At 41.1% G+C, this 21,450-nt stretch overlaps 2 protein-coding genes across 5 annotated transcripts in view; both read left to right on the plus strand.

The window, feature by feature from the left end:
• The first annotated feature begins 560 nt into the window (after nucleotides 1-560).
• On the plus strand, nucleotides 561-4,352 carry LOC306930617 (uncharacterized protein). Its single transcript, XM_079511679.1, has 4 exons — nucleotides 561-687; nucleotides 2,294-2,415; nucleotides 2,702-2,774; nucleotides 3,749-4,352. The coding sequence occupies exons 1-4, from the start codon at nucleotides 627-629 to the stop codon at nucleotides 3,949-3,951; spliced, it is 459 nt and encodes a 152-aa protein (XP_079367805.1). The 5' UTR covers nucleotides 561-626; the 3' UTR covers nucleotides 3,952-4,352.
• Nucleotides 4,353-5,783: 1,431 nt separating this feature from the next.
• Nucleotides 5,784-21,450, plus strand: part of golga4 (golgin A4) — a 47,928-nt gene continuing 32,261 nt past the window's right edge. For all 4 annotated transcript variants that reach the window (XM_079512781.1, XM_079512780.1, XM_079512782.1 and 1 more), the window contains exons 1-6: nucleotides 5,784-6,002; nucleotides 8,020-8,097; nucleotides 13,172-13,244; nucleotides 19,338-19,669; nucleotides 20,281-20,328; nucleotides 21,394-21,450. In XM_079512781.1, the coding sequence (XP_079368907.1) occupies nucleotides 5,916-6,002; nucleotides 8,020-8,097; nucleotides 13,172-13,244; nucleotides 19,338-19,669; nucleotides 20,281-20,328; nucleotides 21,394-21,450 (675 nt within the window). In that variant the 5' untranslated portion in view covers nucleotides 5,784-5,915. The remainder of the gene's footprint in view (nucleotides 6,003-8,019; nucleotides 8,098-13,171; nucleotides 13,245-19,337; nucleotides 19,670-20,280; nucleotides 20,329-21,393) is intronic.

The following is a 21,450-nucleotide window of genomic DNA, read 5'->3' on the forward strand; positions in this document are numbered from 1 at the left end:
GCACACGCGCACACACACGCACACGCGCACACACACACACACACACACACACACACGTTTATGATGAATTCCTGTACTGTTCTTATAGAAGTGTCTATTTGTACGTCTCTAAATGTTTTGATGAATTGAACATGGTGGACCCTGTTGTAAACAAGTGTAATGCTTAATTGGGTCGTCCACTCACAGTTAACAGCCTTTGTATTGAGTTTGTGCTTGAAATGTACTGTAATTCTGCAAACTGTTAATAACATTTTCAATCAATTTCAATCAAAACACACACACACACACACACACACACACACACACACACACACACACACACACACACACACTGTTGCACACACACACACACACACACACACACACACACACACACACACACACACACACACACACACACACGTAAACCAATGATACTAACAGCATTGTGGGATTCTATTACTTTATTTTTTGCCAATTTCCCCCCTTTTCTCCCAATTTAGTAATTCATATCTTGACATTGATGACCCCTACTGGCTGGTCTTCACATTGGTTGATCCGGATGTTATTGAAACCATATATGCGCCTCTGAATACTTGGAATGGCCTGCAGATATACTTTTCACCTGCCAGCAGTGAGGAACTTCAATGGGAGGCCTATTCATACTAGTCCCTGCCAAGCCAGCTGCTTCAAGACATCTCCATTGTGGTGGGCAGCTGGAACTGTACCTACTGTGCCCTGCAGGCATTCGAATGTCTAAATATTAGATTTACTTTTACACTTCAACTTACCTTGTGTGGGTTTCAATTAATTATGCACCATTGAAAGCCACTTACTGTGGGCTTTTCCATTGGGATCTCTGAAGGCATTGGCAGCTTATCTAAAGCATAAAGATAAAATGCTTACAAAGTATATGGCTTCTAAAGGCCTAGCTCTGGTCCATAGCTCTATGGACCAGAGCTACTAAAGGCCATATTAACAGCTTTCATCCTGGTGTTGGCCGGGCATATCACCTACAGGCACACACACACACACACGCACACACACACACACACACACACACACACACACACACACACACACACACACACACACACACACACACACACACACACACACACACACACACACACACACACACACACACACACACAAACAAACTAAAAGCAGATCTACAAGCTCAACAAACACATCACAAAGCGGCGTGTTGTGTAGCTACATATATTTGCCATGTTTCCTCAAAATGTATCTTGATCTAGTGTTGTGAAATTAGTAGATCGACCCGGACCCTCAATTTGGCCATGAGTTTTCCTCAAATTATTGGTGGTGAGTAATGACTTAGTTGAACGGCAAGCTCTGATTACAATACCAGACAGTACAGATGGCAATTTATGACATTTAGCAGTGCATCTGCCTTTTCCTATAAAGAATAATTAGGCTAAGTAAAACATAATGTTCATGATGTTCTGCAGAGAGGTCATTCAACAGTTGCATCTCATATCATTGGTGGCACAATCATTGGTGGAAAGTAATTAAATGTGCACTTACTCAAGTACTGTACTTAAGCACAAGTGCTTTTACTTTTTTTGAATATTTCCATTTTTCAATACTTTTTTACTATTTTCTAAATAATTTCTATACATTTGAAAACGTGAAATGGGACATTCTGCATAGTGAGTACTTTATACTTTTGGTACCTTAAGTACATTTTGATGCCAATACTTTTGTGCGTTTAAGTACATTTTGAAATGACAGACATTTACTTGTAACAGAGTAGTTCTACATTGCAGTATTGATACTTTTACTTAAGTAAAACATTTGAGTAATTTTTCCACCACTGCAAGCATATCTGTATGCTTACTGATATACTGTATTGAATTAATTACCGCTCCAATGCCACTCAGTGGCCACAGTGGAACATTATGATGATGTTCTTTCAGGACAAAATGATACAGACTGTTGTTTAGTAATATACTGTTGATACACAGGCCAGTAATCTGTAGTGATTCACTCTCATCTGCGTAGGAATAATAGATAAATGTTTGTGACTCCATGTGCTGCTTTATCAGGAGACCCAGGAAGAAGTTGTTGAAATGCAACTCATCTGATATCATATCTTACAACTATAGCCAATATGAATCATTCTTACACTGCATTCATATGGATAATGTGCTAGCGTATGTATCTTTCTCCTTATCATATGGTAATGGCTGACACCTTCGCAAATGTATATAACCTATGCTCTGTGTTTGTTTGGCACACAACTTCAGAACTTGTCGTGTGCCTGCTGTCATCTTGTTCTCCCTTACTGTAGATCACTGCTTGCCTACCGACTACCGAGACCAACTGGATCACCGTGCACTCGCCACTCTTAACAGAGGAAAACTCTTCAGACAACCACAACAAAGGATTATTTCATTCACAACACAACACAAGGTAATGCAGAATACAGGTTAAATAGCCTGTCCCAGACTGAAATCACATCTCGCAATAATGTTTGACTCATTCCTGTATTATCAAATTATTATTATTAGTAGTAGTAGTATTTACTACTACTTTACTACTACTACTACTACTACTACTACTACTACTACTACTACTACTACTACTAGTAGTAGTACTAGTAGTAGTAGTAGCAGCAGCAGCAGAAGCAGAAGCAGCAGCACTGTTGTAACTTGTTACATAGATCAAATTAAATGTTCTTGTTAATGTCTGTTATTAGATGCAGCTGTGTTTTCTGGTCTCCATCTCCATGCTGGTTCTTCTGTCCCAGGCATACTGCCAGAGCATTGAAGGTAGGAGGCATTCAGTAGAGTTAGTTTAACATGTGTTATGTTTGTATTTCATTGTTTTTATGTTTGGGGACGGAAATAAGCTTCTAGCCAATTCCGGCATATTTACCTGTACATAAAATCACGTTCAGATGATTCATTTCACGTTCATGTATTGAATGCTCATTAATGTGCATTTTCCAGTCCAACTAAACAAATTAAGTAGGCTGCTAAAGTAAAGTTGTAGATCTAATATCTTTGCCTGAGTGTGACATGCCCACAATCAGTGGAGGAAAGTAACTAAGTACATTTACTTAAGTACTGTACTTAAGTACAATTTTGAGGTATTTGTACTTGGGTTTTTCCAATTTCCAATACTTTTACTTCTACTCGACTACATCTCAGGCAATATTCTACTTTTACTCCACTACATTTATTTGAAAACTTTAGTTTATAGTTACTTTGATTATTATTATAAAACATACATTAAACACTTCAGCCCTATACATTTGGCAGTTTTACAATTATTTTAAAATATTTTTATATTGAAAACTTGAAAAAGAACATTCTGCACAGTGAGTACTTTCTACTTTTGGTACTTTTAGTATACATTTTGATTAGCTTTGCATGGCCAGCCCAGATTAGTTTTTGTCTTGTGGCAGATATGTCTGGTTTCCAGGCATTTTGATGCCAATACTTTGAATTCCAGACTTTTACTTAAGTAAAAGTATAGTATAAGTATAGTTCAACATTGCAGTATTGATACTTTTACTTCAGTAAAATAATTGAGTAGGCTACTTTTTCCCACCCTGCCCACAATAGAGAGAAGAATCTTTGATTAAGCCTAATTAACTAACATCATGTATGTGTTTGGATTCACACTCTTTCAATTCTCGTTGTGCTTTTTCATGGTATCCAGCCAACCACAATCATTGACAGTATCACTCTTATTACTGTATAACTTTGGTTAAATTCTTGTTTTCTGTGATCTTTCACAGGACAGGATGTTGGTGACAAAATTCTGCCTCCCTCCGTGAGTCCCGTTGAGGGACATGCAAATCATGCACATGGAGTTGAAGAGACGGCCCTGGATACGTTTTCTACGCTGATGATGGAGGGACTTCAAGGATTCATAGAGTACCTGAAGACGCTCTGCTCCTATTTTACATCCAATCCAATCAATTGGGATTGGGTTGGATGAATCTACAGTTGCAATACCCTCCCCACTGACTCCCCACTCATCCCAATTGCTTTTGCGATCTGCTTGTATTAAACGACATTACACTCACCAAACGCACGCACGCACGCACGCACGCACGCGCGCACACACACACACACACACACACACACACACACACACACACACACACACACACACACACACACACACACACACACACACACACACACACACACACACACACACCACCCTTTTCTGGATCAGGGCCAACTTAAATCTCAAACGTTTTCAGAGCATGTTTATTTTAATGATCAATCAATGAATGAATGAGTCTATCTGCATTAAGTGATCTCGATTCATAGAAATTGATTTATTGGAGATTCTGACTTTCAATTGTATACATTTGAATTTAATAAATTAATTGATTAATTGAATTGTGTCTTTCAGTAAGTTTTTAATGAAAAAATACCATGACTTTTTTATGTAATATTTCTATCAAGGTAGCTCAAATAAAATTTCACAGACTATGGATTGATTCTTTTTTTATTTAAAAAATAATAATTTAAACATCTGCTATACAATGTCCAAGTTGTCTGTGGGTTGTCTGTGTGCCGGTGTCTGTGCAATCATGTGCACAGTCAGACGTCGGCACAAACGGGACATTGGACCAGCTTGCAGAGAGAGAGAGAGAGAGAGAGAGAGAGAGAGGTATTAGGGAGAGAGGAAGATACAGTAGTATGGAGTGAGAGACAGAGAGAGTGAGAGACAGCCTATTTCCTCCATGCAACAATCCGGCCTATTCTGGGTATACTGAAACCTGAATGGACTGATTGACGCATCGCAAAGCGACAAGAGATATACCTCAAAAGGAAAGCCATCCCACCAGACAATAGAGCAGATTCCACCTGTCAACCATCAGGCTAGGCTGGCTGAACCACTAGTGTCTCATGTCAGTCTTCTTGACAGTCCGTCAGTCACACAGGCCTTATCACTTTATGCAACCCTTTATGACTGTATATATAATATAATCCCTCCACTGCTGCACGCAGCACTGACACTATCCCTTCTGTATACACTGTAGGCTACATCTTGATATATACACTGTATATCTGAGTTTGATGTCTGTCTCCTGCACAGCAGACTATGGTTTCCACATCTGCTATCTGCTGCAAATGTTTCTCATTTTACTGTATATTATTTGACATTGTGCCTTCTTGTTACCTGTTTCCCTTTGTTCCGTTCTCTATTCCTTTACCCTTCTGATTCCAAGGCTATCTATTTTACATTAAAGTGTATATATTTGTAGCCTATGTCTTAATTATGTTCTGATGAATTGAAAATGGAGGACCCTATAATGTGAACAAGTCTTAGTGCTTTTTCTGGTTCTATCCTCTTAGCAGATTTTGTATTGACCTGTACTTTCGTTGAACTGTACCCATTCTACAAACTGTTAATATAATTTTCAATCAATCAATCAAGCCCACTCAGCGTACTGCTGCCCTATTTTGATACCAATACATTTGTACCTTGTCCTTTGTGGTAGCCTACAATTGTCTGTCTGTCTGTCTGTCTGTCTGTCTGTCTGTCTGCCTGCCTGCCTGCCTGCCTGCCTGCCTGTCTGTCAATTGGACATTTAAGATGGCTCTCAAGTTCAGTCACAAATACATAACAATATGTTCTGAGAAGTTTTAAAACGTTTTTTTTCATTACATTCTTTTTATTGGGACCATTTGGAGCCCCTTCAAGGAACCCATGGAGGTCCCCGGACCCTAACTTGAGAAGCCCAGATTTTGCTCCACGTAGGCTGCACATGCGCACTGGCTCCTGTCACCTGCTGGAAAAATAGTAAACGAACAAGGAAGTGCCCTCTGGAAGCTAGCCCTGCAGTCTGGATGCCGAGGAGAACAACAACACACGACTAGAAACACTTCCCCGCTGGAAAGTAGTCGTTCTCTCTGAAGTAACAGCTACACCGGCGTCGAAACATGTTCAAAAAGCTGAGGCAGAAGATAAACGAGGAGCAGTCACCTCAGAGGAATGCGCAGTCACCACAGCAGCAGCAGGCCCAGCAGGTCAGTTGTTTGTTTATATGCTGTCTGGCCCCAAAACAATCTGCCGTTTCAATGAACGCACACACACAACACCAGTATTGTTTCGTTTAGTGTTCAGTTTAGTGAACCATGGGTTCAACATAGGCTTACAGAGGTGACACTGACATTATAGCTATAACTTGCGTCTTGCGGGCTGCTAGCAACAATGCTAACGTTGTGTGTGTTTGTGTGTGTGTAGCCAGATACAGTGGCTAGCAGGCTAGGCTGGCTAGCCTGTCACCAGCTGATGTTTAAAGAGAGATGCGTCCAGGGGGGAAGACTGAGAGTCTGGGAAGTTCAGTGTGTCTGGAGCATAGTCTGGAGTCTGGGACAAGAGACAGAGGCTGTAAAAGTGCCATGTAGGCGTCATGTAAACAGTCATGGCTTTTGGCAGTGTGTGTGTTCTTATGATATATTATTCTAGCCTTGGTTCAAGATATGACAGTCTATCAGTCTCGTATGAAGGCTAGCATTATTCTAGTTTGGACTGTCTGTGGTGGTTGCAGCATGACAGCTGCTTCGCCATATGCTTGTTTTTCCAAGCCAATGAATCCAATGAATTCCAATGAATTAATTGGACACTTAACATCACTGCTAATTTTGGATAGGATTTAGTGAGCAGCATAGCTGGTTTCATATGTCATTATCCCTGAAACATGACTGTCATCACGAACCATGGCTATATGACCATCTTGATCCATGGCTAGTTTGCTTGCTGCGATTCTTGCAGATGCTACACTTATTTAAACTGGTGCTGAGATATTATTGCTTTATTCTGTAACCCCCGAGAATAGACATCTGGTTTAATAAACGTGTTATTAGAACAGAAATGTAACATTTTATGTGGTTACAGTGTCCGCCTAGACGCAATTTGCAACTCTAGATTTTTTTATAATGGGATGAATTAAGAGTTGCTGCTTCCACTGCATTGTCCTTATGTTGCCCTGTTTATGTACTGTTGTTGTTGTTGTTGCTTTTTTCCCCCTGATATTTTTAGTATTTCTTTGTGTACAGCACTTTGTTTCAACCTTGTTGTATAAAAATGTGCTTTATAAATAAAGTGGATTGGATTGGATGAAGCTACAGTTGCAATACCCTCCCCACTGACTCCCCACTCATCCCAATCTGCTTGTATTAAACGACATTACACTCACCAACATTGCAACTGTATAGGGAAAGCTTGTATTATCCTCTTTCAATCTACAAAGCGTTTGTTTCACAAAAACCCACCGTAGACATGTTATGAGCTACTTTCTGTCAAGAAATTCTGTGTAGGTGATGTTATGAGCTACTTTCTGTCAAGAAATTCTGTGCAGGTGATTCTTTTTCTAAGTGGTGGAGTTTGGAAGCACTCGTCAAAGTCACTGAACGGCCCTGCGTACCACCTGTTTAGAATTTGCACATAATGCAGTAGGCAGCAGCGCAACCCGTTAATAAAAACGAGTGCTTCCAAACTCCAAACTCCAAACTTCCAAACTTGACAGAAAGTAGCTCATAACATGTCTACGGTGGATTTTTATGAAACAAACGCTCTTCAGATTGAAAGGACAATTCAAGCTTTCCCTACAGCTGCAATGTTGGTGAGTTTAACGTTGTTTAATATAAGCAGATCGCAAAAGTTATTTGTATGAGTGGGGAGTCAATGGAGGGTATTGCAACTCTAGATTCATCCCATTTAATATAAAACAATCTAGAGTTGCAAATTGCAGCTAAATGTCCGCCTTGAGACTGGGTGCCTCCCTGCTTGGCACTCAGCATCAAGGATTGGATTGGGGGTATTAGTCCCTGCGACATACTAGTGTCATGTGATGTCCAGGGCGTGTACTTGTACATCAAGCTGCCTCACTCTACAGAAACAGGAGATAGGCTCCTGCCCCTATGGGCCTCATGGCTCGGCAAGTCTAACTTACTCATCCTGTCATGTACAAAACAGACCACATTAAGGTATAGTACAGTAAGTGTATTTGTTTTTACACCTGTGTGTCTGTTGTTGTTTCAGTTTGGTGCTGGAGAGAGGCGTAACAGCCTCACACCCCCATTTCACCACGACGGACCAACCTCTCCGAGGGACAGAGAGGTAAGCAGGGTGTGAGCTGGCCACTGGCCAGTGACGATAGATGCAGAGATGTGTGACACGCATGCTTGTGCTCAGGCTGCGGCTGCTTGCACCGTCGAGGCGTTCTCTCCGAAATTACTTTATAGCAGGCGCTTTTCAGTAAAACTCTGTGATGAAGGAGAGTCCCTCAGTGCTGTGATACCTTTGTTCCCTCCAAACATCCCCTTAGTGAATGATTTATGAGCCATGAGTATTCAGTACTACCTCTCTGACTGCTGTTGCTGCCAGCTATCATTCATGATGAATTGAATAGTCTTCAGTGACTGATGAAGGAAGACTTTGGCGAGCTATTTAATTAATGGTCCATCCTCGGTCCCTACTACCTGAGATAAAAGCTGGTAAAAACTTTAAGCCCTGTCAAGTTAAGCCTAGTGCTGCACGATTCTTGCTCAAATGTGAATTACTACATTCAAAATGTGGCAAGTGGAGCCAATTACTGTGCCTTTCACGGACACCATCAAAGTGCTTGATTTAAAGTTATTGGACAGCCAACTAGTGCTGCACGGTTTTTGCTCAAATTTAGAAATGAGATCAGATAGATATCTAAATCTAGATCGCAATCTTTCAATTTATCGTGGAGCACTAATTAAACCATAACTATAAACTTTCAAAGTAGCGTGATTTATTTTTTCTTGACTGTAGGAGGAGCAGGCTAATCAGGCAATCAGCCCTCAAAACCAGTTTTTCTGTCAAAAGCACAGGGCATTTTGATTGTAGACCCCATTACAGTATGTATATAAATTATTGATACAATTTCTTTCTCTCCAGTGAGTTGCTGCTGCGTCCCCCCCCTCCCCCCCCAACTCTGATCTCTATACGGACAAGTGAATAAAGGACTGGGTCTCATTACACGGTAGCAGACTACCAATGGAGTTGATAACATGGCTACATGTGGAGTCGGATGATGCAATTCAGAGTCAATACATGTATTTTTTGTATTATATTTATGTTGTTTTGGCTGGTGCAGTAGACCTATCCCCTTTAGCTCTGCTCTTTCCATCTGGAAATGGTTTAGCTACATTTCAACCAGGCACTGACTGCCGTCTCCGGTGGTGAACCTTTTTTTTTTGTGGTCAACTCTCAACATTCTTCTTTCTCTCATCATCTCATCAGAAGTGCAGAGGCTCTGTCACCATCTGAAGCGTCCTCTTCTCTACCCTCACGTAGACGCTCGTATCATCACTGCACCTTTTTTTGATTTTCATCCTCCAGCTCTTAACCTTTTGACATCGCTGACACGGCCCTTCTTGACAATTATTGTTCTCGTTCAGGGTGCGGACATCTTGAATGCAGTGTAGTCCACACAGAAACAAACACCTAGCCATTTTGCTGAGACACGGGACTGTATACAGAGATGTCAAATTGTTATTCATAACATTGATCGATGTTGACTGGATGTTTCACCCCCTTTCCTTCATTCCCTTTCACATGCTCTCTCTCTATCTCTCTCTCTGTCTCTCTGTCTCTGTCTCTCTCTCTCTCTCTCTGTCTCTCTGTCTCTCTCTCTTCTTATGTGTCTCTTGTTCATGCTCGTCAGGCCAGGCTCTCTGTAGTGAATCACGGACGGCCTGGCATGACGACAGCCCCACCTCAGCGCCGTTTTCACACTCACAGTGTTGTGTTTTTTTTTTCTTTCTCATTGCTCTCTGTCTCCCCTATCTTCCTCCTCTCTCCCTGACTCTTCTTCTCGTCCCGTTACACTGCACTGACGGGGTCAGATGCTGGCCGGGATGATAGCAGAGCCTGCTTTTCTGTCTGAGTATACTATCTTTGCTCTGGACCATTCAAAACGACCCAAAACGGCCCAGGTAGCCAGTGTGGTGAGTCTGTTCTCACGCCCCCCACCCCCCACCTGCCCCCCCTGCTCCTGCTCTGCCTCCTTCAACTCCTCCTTTTCCCACAAGCTCCACCTCTTCCTCCTCCTACTCCTTCTTCTGCCCGTGTTACTTCCTCGCATCTCAGCTCTTTCTTTGGGGACTAGTAGGTAGAGGATTGTCGCCTAAGTAGTACGTGAAGACTGCTTGACCCCCCCTTTCCCCTCGCTCGCTCGCTCTCTCTCTTCCTTCCTGTTTGTTTTTGGATACTAGTAACTTGAAGGCATCTCACCTCTAGGCTAACCTTGCATCTAACGGGAGTGATGGATGGTTTGTCTTTTTATGGAATAGAAAAGCTTGTGTGCTTTTTCCTTCCGCCGTACGCCAGTTTATTTACTCTCCCTTCAGTTGCCCTGATTGTCCTTGGAACAGATTATTACCTCCCCTCCATCCCCTTGTCCTTAAGGTTTTTAGCTGCTTGCCTTTTTAACCACTTAAGCCCTATTTATACTTTGTTTTATTTCCAAAAAATAGTGAAAGTATTCTATCTTTGAGCTGCCAATGCGTTGTGATGCATTGTGAGCTTGTAGCTTATGGTATTTTCACCTTTCTTTTGGACATTTTTGAAAATCTTCAGAAAGTCTTTGAAAATGTTCACCTATAAATAATGACATTCCTAGAATAGTGTGTTATTAATGTGGTTAAAACTCCCAACTACCTCCTGTTCGTTATGTTTGTTGACTGATGGTTTTTTCCCCTGGCAATATATACATTGTTTATTTGGAGAGCTGTTGAAGTTTGTTTTTACAAGTTGCAGTCTTTGAGCTGTGGGGGAAAAAGAGTTCTTGTACGTATATTTGATAAGTGAACAAACTAGCCCTAAGCCACCTGCACTTACTGTATGAAGCTCATATCGTAAAACAAAACCTAATTTAAAATAACATAAAATATTCTCATTTGTGTTGTTTATGCAAACTTCACATCAATAGTACTTGGCACTACTACAACTTTTCATGCAACGGCTGGGCTTTATAACGCCTGTGATGTCATGGGCTGTATTAAGTAAGTTATTACTAGCAGTAGTTAGTGTGTTTTCCTAAGGTCAGAGTCCACATATAAATGTCATCAATGTTTACTGAACTCCATTAAGGCCATGCCCATGTGTAATATGGGCTTATCTAAGTCATTGTCTGAGGAGGACTTTTCTCAACTTGAGCTTCAGTCAAATGAGTCAATCATCTTTCAAGGAAAGGCATGTTTTCCATAACCTGACTCCGCCAGATGGGGCAGCAGAGAGTACACTGGGGCCTGGCCAATCAGCAGCACTGTGTATGCCTTGATCCCGCCTCTAGCTGCTGCTGATTGGCCAGGCCGTTTTGTAGCCGGGCATCAAGTCTGCCTGAGAGTTCCCAGATGGGAGCAGGAGGGGGGAACCCAGTGTACTCTCTGCTGCCCCATCTGGCGGAGTCAGGTTATGTTTTCCAAGTTGTATCCTCCTTCTTGCATTATAGTGCATATATACATTGTAATGATCATTACGCCATGCATAATAGTCTGGATAATTTGCATATTGAGATGCAAGAACGTTATCTTCACTGTCTTGTGACAAAGACAAAGACAAAGTCTTATGTCTCCCAAATTAGCCACGGTCTCTCTGTCATGTTTCAGCACCATGTTATCACAATGTCATCATTGCCACAGCTGATCAAATCCTGCCCTGGAGGAGCGTAGCGTATATAATGAGGTTTAATCTCATCACACTGGCATTGTAGCTCAAAGACATTTAGCCTAATTGCTCTGCTTCATTGTGTTATCCTCAGCATGGGAAATGTTAAGATGTGTTGTCAATGTTCTGGCACAACAAAGGTACGTTATATTATATATATATTTATTTCTTTTACATTTTTAACTTTAAACCCATTTTGGGCGGGAACCCCTTTTGGTGTTAGCATTACGTTATGCTTTAGCTATTGAAAAATAGCAGATCTACAAGCTCGTAGCGCGCCACCGAGTGGCGCGCTACGAGCTTGTAGGTCTGCTATTTTTGAAAAATCGAAGAACGACTGACATAGAAACATAGCATTTTCAGAAAACTTGTCAGGATGTAGAAGACATTTTTTAGAATCTGATCTCAGGTCAAAATGGGTTAAAATATTTTGGAATGGGCCGCCCGTATTTATGCCATGGACCACTAGTTGTCTGTGGAGCACTGGTTGAGAAACAATGGTATAAATCAGTAACTGCCCACGAGGCTGCTTAAAAACCCTGTTGAGCCATGTCTTGAGATGTCTTACCAATGTCATGCTGTTGAGCCTTAATTCATTGATGTAGTTTTGTTGTAAAGAGAAGAGTGAGGCCTTGGTTTAGAATTAGATCACTAATGGGCAGTTAATTTTCACTCAGGCACTTTTTATTTGACTGCAGACAAAGCCAAACAAAGCATGACCAGCTCATTAGTGGGTTAAATGGCCACATCGTATGAGTTAGTTACCAAAAGATGTCTTGGAGGGAAAACGATCTAACAACAGGGGTGAAGCCTGTGTGAAGTAGATGCTGTCTGTAATGATTTAAAATGAGCCTTCTTTTAATCTGTTCATTCACATAAAGTTCTGGGAGTGCTTAAGAGGCCATGGCATGCGGTTTGCCTCTGCCTCCAATAGGAATCTTAACAGAGCCTTTAACTTCCATTGTAAGCGATAGAAAAATAGGATTTGCGTATAATGTTTTTATTAGAATCGCCTAGGGAAAAATAGTTTGGAGTTGGACAAGGGAGGAAATTAATCTGCTAACTCTAACCCTGCTTGTAACAACTCGGCTCAACCAACTACGCTGCCTAATATTTTCACACACTTCTGTTATGTCTCTGTGCTCTTGCAGTTCTGCTGTGTACACTACCACCAACTAAGCACATTTACTTCAAGCATCGGCTCCTTTAATTGAGTTTGACTATTTTGTTCTGACCTCATGACTATTCAATCGAATAGTGTTTTTAACCCCCTTTTTTGTTTAATGTACTGTAGAGATGCCTTCGTTTGTGTATTTTAACCCCTGTGTTTTTTCCAAGTTGCATGAGGGTACCCATTGCCCCTGAATTGCTCCCAGCAATACTAATATTGCTCCCTGCAGAGTAATCAGGGAGTGACACAATGGGTGTGGATGACTAACTGGCTCGCAGTCTCTCCCTGGAGCAGAGTTCTCATTATTGTCTTGTTATTCTACAGAATGCCTCTAAAGGAGTACCCAGGTCTCCAAGAGGCAGCATCAATGGAGATGGACATGTTTCTCCCCAGGCAAGTTTTTATTTTCTTCATAGTTTCTTGTGTGTGTCACAGCCCGGAGAAACAATAATAACACAGAATGCGTAGCCTTGGACTCGATTCTAGTATTGTAACATTTACTTTATTGCGAACGAAGTGAGCACTAACTATAGAACCTGGCCAAAACTGTCTGTGTGTCATGCTGTAACACCACCCGCCCGTGTGTGTGTGTGTGTGTGTGTGTGTGTGTGTGTGTGTGTGTGTGTGTGTGTGTGTGTGTGTGTGTGTGTGTGTGTGTGTGTGTGTGTGTGTGTGTGTGTGTGTGTGTGTGTGTGTGTGTGTGTGTGTGTGTGTGTGTGTGTGTGTGTGTGTGTGTGTGTGTGTGTGTGTGTGTGTGTGTGACGCGCGCGCGCACGCGCGCACGCACACACAGCCCGGAGAAGCATTAACAACACAGAATGTGTAGCGTTAGACTCGATTCTAGTATTGTAACATTTACTTTATTTGTTTATTTAGACGGGACAATGCATATTAATTGACACTTCAATGTAAAATAGATAGCCTTGGAATCAGAAGGGTAAAGGAATAGAGAACGGAACAAAGGGAAACAGGTAACAAGAAGACACAATGTCAAATAATATACAGTAAAATGAGAAACATTTGCAGCAGATAGCAGATGTGGAAACCATAGTCTGCTGTGCAGGAGACAGACATCAAACTCAGATATACAGTGTATATATCAAGACGTAGCCTACAGTGTATACAGAAGGGATAGTGTCAGTGCTGCGTGCAGCAGTGGAGGGATTATATATACAGTCATAAAGTGATAAGGCCTGTGTGACTGACGGACTGTCAAGAAGACACTAGTGGGGGTGACTGTGGCTCAAGAGGTAGAGCAGGTCGTCCAATGATCCATGGGTCGGCGGTTCGAATCCCGGCTCCTCCTGTCTACATGTCGAAGTGTCCTTGGGCAAGACACTGAACCCCAAATTGCTCCCGATGTGCTGGTTGGTACCTTGCATGGCTTCCGCCGCAATCGGTGTATGAATGTGTGTGTGTGAATGGGTGAATGTAATGCACAATCTATGTAAAGCGCCTTGGATAAAGGCGCTATATAAATGCACCATTTACCATTTAGTGGTTCAGCCAGCCTAACCTGATTGACAGGTGGAATCTGCTCTATTGTCTGGTGGGATGGCTTTCCTTTTGACGTATATCTCTTGTCTCTTTGCGATGCGTCAATCAGTCCATTCAGGTTTCAGTATACCCAGAAGAAGCCGGATTGTTGCATGGAGGAAATAGGCTCTCTCTCTGTCTCTCACTCCATACTACTGTATCTTCCTCTCTCTCTCTCTCTCTCTCTCTCTCTCTCTCTCTCTCTCTCTCTCTCTCTCTCTCTCACTGCAAGCTGGTCCAATGTCCCGTTTGTGCCGACGTCTGACTGTGCACATGATTGCACAGACACCGGCACACAGACAACCCACAGACAACTTGGACATTGTATAGCAGATGTTTAAATTATTATTTTTTAAATAAAAAAAGAATCAATCCATATTCTGTGAAATTGTATTTGAGCTACCTTGATAGAAATATTACATAAAAAAGTCATGGTATTTTTTCATTAAAAACTTACTGAAAAACACAATTCAATTAATCAATTAATTTATTAAATTCAAAGGGCTTTATTGGCATGAGAAAACATACGTTTACATTGCCAAAGCAAAAAGTGGAACCCTACAATCAAAACAAAATGTATACAATTGAAAGTCAGAATCTCCAATAAATCAATTTCTATGTATCGAGATCACTTAATGCAGATAGACTCATTCATTCATTGATTGATCATTAAAATAAACATGCTCTGAAAACGTTTGAAATTAAGTTGGCCCTGATCCAGAAAAGGGGTGTGTGTGTGTGTGTGTGTGTGTGTGTGTGTGTGTGTGTGTGTGTGTGTGTGTGTGTGTGTGTGTGTGTGTGTGTGTGTGTGTGTGTGTGTGTGTGTGTGTGTGTGTGTGTGTGTGGTGTGTGTGTGTGTGTTTCTCTTTGCATGTGGGTATGTAATTTTATCTTGTTCATTTTATTTTACATCAAGGATGTAAAATAGGAGCAGAGCGTCCTCAGGTACTCTATGAGTTCTTGAAATCCCTCCATCATCAGCGTACAAAACGTATCCAGGGCCGACTCTGTCTCTTCAACTTCATGTGCTCCATCACCGTGAGTCCCGTTGAGGGACATGATCATGGAGGCTCCATGATCCTGTCCCTCAACGGGACTCACGGAGGGAGGCAGACTTTTGTCACCAACATCCTTTCCTGTGAAAGATCACAGAAAACAAGAATTTAACCAAAGTTATACAGTAATAAGAGTGATACTGTCAATGATTGTGGTTGGCTGGATACCATGAAAAAGCACAACGAGAATTGAAAGAGTGTGAATCCAAACACATACATGATGTTAGTTAATTAGGCTTAATCAAAAGATTCTTCTCTCTATTGTGGGCAGGGTGGGAAAAAGTAGCCTACTCAATTATTTTACTGAAGTAAAAGTATCAATACTGCAATGTTGAACTATACTTATACTATACTTTTACTTAAGTAAAAGTCTGGAATTCAAAGTATTGGCATCAAAATGCCTGGAAACCAGACATATCTGCCACAAGACAAAAACTAATCTGGGCTGGCCATGCAAAGCTAATCAAAATGTATACTAAAAGTACCAAAAGTAGAAAGTACTCACTGTGCAGAATGTTCTTTTTCAAGTTTTCAATATAAAAATATTTTTAAATAATTGTAAAACTGCCAAATGTATAGGGCTGAAGTGTTTAATGTATGTTTTATAATAATAATCAAAGTAACTATAAACTAAAGTTTTCAAATAAATGTAGTGGAGTAAAAGTAGAATATTGCCTGAGATGTAGTCGAGTAGAAGTAAAAGTATTGGAAATTGGAAAAACCCAAGTACAAATACCTCAAAATTGTACTTAAGTACAGTACTTAAGTAAATGTACTTAGTTACTTTCCTCCACTGATTGTGGGCATGTCACACTCAGGCAAAGATATTAGATCTACAACGTTACTTTAGCAGCCTACTTAATTTGTTTAGTTGGACTGGAAAATGCACATTAATGAGCATTCAATACATGAACGTGAAATTAATCATCTGAACGTGATTTTATGTACAGGTAAATATGCCGGAATTGGCTAGAAGCTCATTTCCGTCCCCAAACATAAAAACAATGAAATACAAACATAACACATGTTAAACTAACTCTACTGAATGCCTCCTACCTGGATATTGTCCCTTTTGTGCCTGGGACAGAAGAACCAACATGGAGATGGAGACCAGAAAACACAGCTGCATCTAGTAACAGACATTAACAAGAACATTTAATTTGATCTATGTAACAAGTTACAACAGTGCTGCTGCTTCTGCTTCTGCTGCTGCTGCTACTACTACTACTAGTACTACTACTAGTAGTAGTAGTAGTAGTAGTAGTAGTAGTAGTAGTAGTAGTAATAGTAAATACTACTACTAATAATAATAATAATTTGATAATACAGGAATGAGTCAAACATTATTGCGAGGCTATTGGGACAGGCTATTTAACCTGTATTCTGCATTACCTTGTGTTGTGGTTGTCTGAAGAGTTTTCCTCTGTTAAGAGTGGCGAGTGCGCGGTGATCCAGTTGGTCTCGGTAGTCGGTAGGCAAGCAGTGATCTACAGTAAGGGAGAACAAGATGACAGCAGGCACACGACAAGTTCTGAAGTTGTGTGCCAAACAAACACAGAGCATAGGTTATATACATTTGCGAAGGTGTCTGTAAGATTATGAGTCATGACTGATTGATAGAGCTGGAACAGTACTTTATGCTCAGCTATACAGCCATTACCATATGATAAGGAGAAAGATACATACGCTAGCACATTATCCATATGAATTCAGTGTAAGAATTCATATTGGCTATAGTTGTAAGATATGATATCAGATGAGTTGCATTTCAACAACTTCTTCCTGGGTCTCCTGATAAAGCAGCACATGGAGTCACAAACATTTATCTATTATTCCTACGCAGATGAGAGTGAATCACTACAGATTACTGGCCTGTGTATCAACAGTATATTACTAAACAACAGTCTGTATCATTTTGTCCTGAAAGAACATCCTCATAATGTTCCACTGTGGCCACTGAGTGGCATTGGAGCGGTAATTAATTCAATACAGTATATCAGTAAGCATACAGATATGCTTGCAGTGGTGGAAAAATTACTCAAAGGTTTTACTTAAGTAAAAGTATCAATACTGCAATGTAGAACTACTCTGTTACAAGTAAATGTCTGTCATTTCAAAATGTACTTAAACGCACAAAAGTATTGGCATCAAAATGTACTTAAGGTACCAAAAGTAGAAAGTACTCACTATGCAGAATGTCCCATTTCACATTTTCAAATGTATATAAATTATTTAGAAAATAGTAAAAGTATTCAAAAATGGAAATATTCAAGAAAAGTAAAAGCACTTGTGCTTAAGTACAGTACTTGAGTAAGTGCACATTTAATTACTTTCCACCAATGATTGTGCCACCAATGATATGAGATGCAACTGTTGAATGACCTCTCTGCAGAACATCATGAACATTATGTTTTACTTAGCCTAATTATTCTTTATAGGAAAAGGCAGATGCACTGCTAAATGTCATAAATTGCCATCTACACTGTCTGGTATTGTAATCAGAGCTTGCCATTCAACTAAGTCATTACTCACCACCAATAATTTGAGGAAAACTCATGGCCAAATTGAGGGTCCGGGTCGATCTACTAATTTCACAACACTAGATCAAGATACATTTTGAGGAAACATGGCAAATATATGTAGCTACACAACGTGTGTGTGTGTGTGTGTGTGTGTGTGTGTGTGTGTGTGTGTGTGTGTGTGTGTGTGTGTGTGTGTGTGTGTGTGTGTGTGTGTGTGTGTGTGTGTGTGTGTGTGTGTGTGTGTGTGTGTGTGTGTGTGTGTGTGTGTGTGTGTGTGTGTGTGTGTGTGTGTGTGTGTGTGTGTGTGTGTGTGTGTAACATTTACTTTATTTGTTTATTTAGACGGGACAATGCATATTAATTGACATTTCATAAATACACCGGATTTAGCAAAAATGCTAATTCTCATCCGCAGTCCTCGCATTGAAACAAAACAAGCAAACAGTAGAAAACAAAGCATTAAAAACATACACACACAAGGAAAAGACGAGAACAGATGGAAAATAAAATATGAGCAACATCATCCAATAAAGTGTATAACTGTATATAGTCACATCAGATTGAGAGGTAGGTTACTTTAAAATGACAACTGATAGCATTCTGAAGCCACCATCGGTCATCATGTGCAGTTCCCTGACAATAGATCTTCATAGATTAACCCATTTTGACCTGAGATCAGATTATAAAAATGTCTTCTACATCCTGACAGTTTTCTGAAAAAGCTATGTTTCTATGTCAGTCGTTCTTCGATTTTTCAAGAATAGCAGACCTACAAGCTCGCTATGAGCTTGTAGATCTGCTATTTTTCAATAGCAGAACATAATGCTAACACCAAAAGGGGTTCCCGGACTTCCCGCCCAAAATGGGTTAACTTTATAACGACCTGTCAGACTCATTATCATTCCTAACTCGCCAAACCCTTCTATGAAACATTCCACTTTTCCTTTTCAGAATGCAAGTTATCTTCTCCATAGCAGAACACTTCCCTGAGTCATTGACCCAGCCAATCTGTCTCTGAATAATCTCCCATGATAATGTGATTGAACATTTTGCTTGGAGTAAACACTTCCTTAACAGTTTGTTTATTCCCTGATGTGACATTTTGGTCGGGTTTAAGGGATATAACTCGTAAATAAACATTTAAGGATCAAGAGGTAGCTTTAATTTATGAGATCTCGCGCGAAAATGTCACAATTTCTTGGCGATCCCTCATACTGTGGAAAATCTCCCCAGGCAAATTGAACAACGCTCTCCCACTCTCTTCAATAAAGCTGTCACTGAAATTAATGTTTAAACATGGTTGCTGCGGTATTGAACTGTCGAAATGTTTTGATGGATTTTACATTTATTCTTTGTCAATTAATGATCCTTAGCGAGAGGAGCCCCCGTCGTTTGCACAGAAGATGCAGCTGAAGGTGCCATCGGTGGAGTCTCTCCTTCGTGGCGGAGCGAGCCGGGCAGAAAGTCTCTTCCGCTCCCCGTCTAGGGAGAGCCTCGTCCGCAGCTCGTCCCGCGACTCACTCACCCCGTTGGCGGACGGCGAGGCCTCGTCCGCCCCGTCGTACGATCCCCCTTCGGACATCGAGAGCGAGGCAGAGGAATCGCCGGGAAGCGCCGATGTCTCTTTGGCCATGTCCAAAGAGCAGCTGCTGCATCGCATGCACCGCGTGGAGAGGAGCCTGGGAAACTACAGAGGGAAGTACTCTGAGGTGAGACCCACGTAGACCTAGTCATTCTCAAGCTGTTTCATTTCAAGGGCCCCCAGTTTGATACGCATTAGGGGCACGCCACAGACCCCCACTTGATACAATTTTTATCTCTGGGACCCCAGTCGACAGTAGACTGTAAAATCGTCATTGTTAATTTGAATTATTAAATTATTATTGAATTCTGCAACCATTGTGTTGCAGATGTTGCACACTGTACTGTTGCAAAACACATGATTGTTCCCTTATACAGTAGATTTGATGGTGAATTTGTCTGTGGCTCCTTTAATTCAGAGAGAGAAGAGAAACATTTTGTACACTTGGAGACCTGTAAGGGTACATCTGGTTCCTCCAAACTATCAGTCATTTAGTCAGTGGAGACCCCCTGTAACACCCCCAAGGACCCCTGGGTGTCCCTGGACCCCATGTTGAGAACTAGCAACATAAGATAACCACTGCCCCGACATCCACCTTTCACCCCTGGAGATGAAGAGAGCTGATTTATAATCTTGCCTTCCATCCATGTCCATCAATTATGATGCCCTCCATCTCTCTGCTGACCTGGCCTGCTGTTTTTCTTCCCACTGCTCACTCCCTTTTTTGTTGTCATGCAGCTGGTCACGGCATACCGAACCGTGCAACGAGATAAAGAGAAAACCCAGGTAAGTGGTTTTTTTAGTGCATGTGTGACATTGAAACATCACAAGCTTTAAATCAAGTGGTTCTCAAACTATTTTGGCTTCAGTTCAGTACCACCTTCCCCTGATTTCTAAATCCCTTCACCCCCTGCAAGAGAAAACCCAAGGTAGAATTTGATGTTCTGAATGAATTATAAAATGATTTAAAAAATAAATAAAATGCATAGTACCGGTATTTGCAAATAATTATTGCTTTCTAAAGTGTCGATTCAACAGTTGTGCTAGCCAAGGGTTTGATTTTAATTAGGCATGTCCCGATACCGATACTTGTATCGGAATGCCCTCCGATATGCCCTTATTTGGTCATATCGGAAGCGGCAAGTACGCCCCGCACCAATCCGATACCACATTTTATTTAATCACGTGATGCGCGCAGCACGGTGAGACGGGGCCGGTGGTGTATGTGTGTGTGTGTGTGTGTGTGTGCGCTTGCAAAGTGGAACATCACCAGGGCTAAACTTCACGTTATTCTACGTGATAACGCAACCAACATGAGTACATGTACTTTACACTTTTTTAAAAAAAGCACTGGTATCGGTATCGGCTAACACAGAAATTGTTGGATCGGAATCGGATCGGAAACGAAAAAAGTGCCGAAAAGGCAGATATACAAGCTCACAACGCGGTGCAACCAGACGCAGTGTGAGCTTGTAGAATGGCTATTTTTGGTGCGTGACGCTGTCGTACGAGGACGTATACATTACGCTTTTAAAGTGACGGTACACAATTAACTCTGTTAGAAAAGTATGTATTGTATTTCAAGACGGATCGGAAACGAAAAAAGTGTATCTGGACATCTCTAATTGTAATGGTGAACAAGAAGTTTGTCAATGTTTTATCATTAAATATAGCAGTAGAAAAATGTCCACTCTTTCACATACCTCCTTTAGTACCTCTGTGTACTCCCATTTGAGAAACACAGTGTCAAAGTTGGTGTGCATGTTATTCACAGGTTATAAATGTATTATCACCATCAACCAATATGATGTAAATGTTCTCTCTTTTATTTTTCACAAACTACGCTTCCAGGTCATCCTTAGTCAGAGCCAGGATAAATCTCTCCGCAGGATCGGGGAGCTGAGAGAG

The sequence above is a fragment of the Electrona antarctica genome, assembly GCF_951216825.1.
Source record: "Electrona antarctica genome assembly, chromosome: 10".
In the NCBI taxonomy this organism is placed as follows: Eukaryota; Metazoa; Chordata; class Actinopteri; order Myctophiformes; family Myctophidae; genus Electrona; species Electrona antarctica.

Bases quoted from the DNA above. Each gene is read 5' to 3' on its own strand.
- LOC306930617 (XM_079511679.1), top strand. From the start codon at position 627: ATGGGAGGCCTATTCATACTAGTCCCTGCCAAGCCAGCTGCTTCAAGA. The intron at 688-2,293 runs GTGGGCAGCTGG...CCCTTACTGTAG, and splicing joins TTCAAGACATCTCCATTGTG to ATCACTGCTTGCCTACCGAC. The intron at 2,416-2,701 runs GTAATGCAGAAT...GTCTGTTATTAG, and splicing joins CATTCACAACACAACACAAG to ATGCAGCTGTGTTTTCTGGT.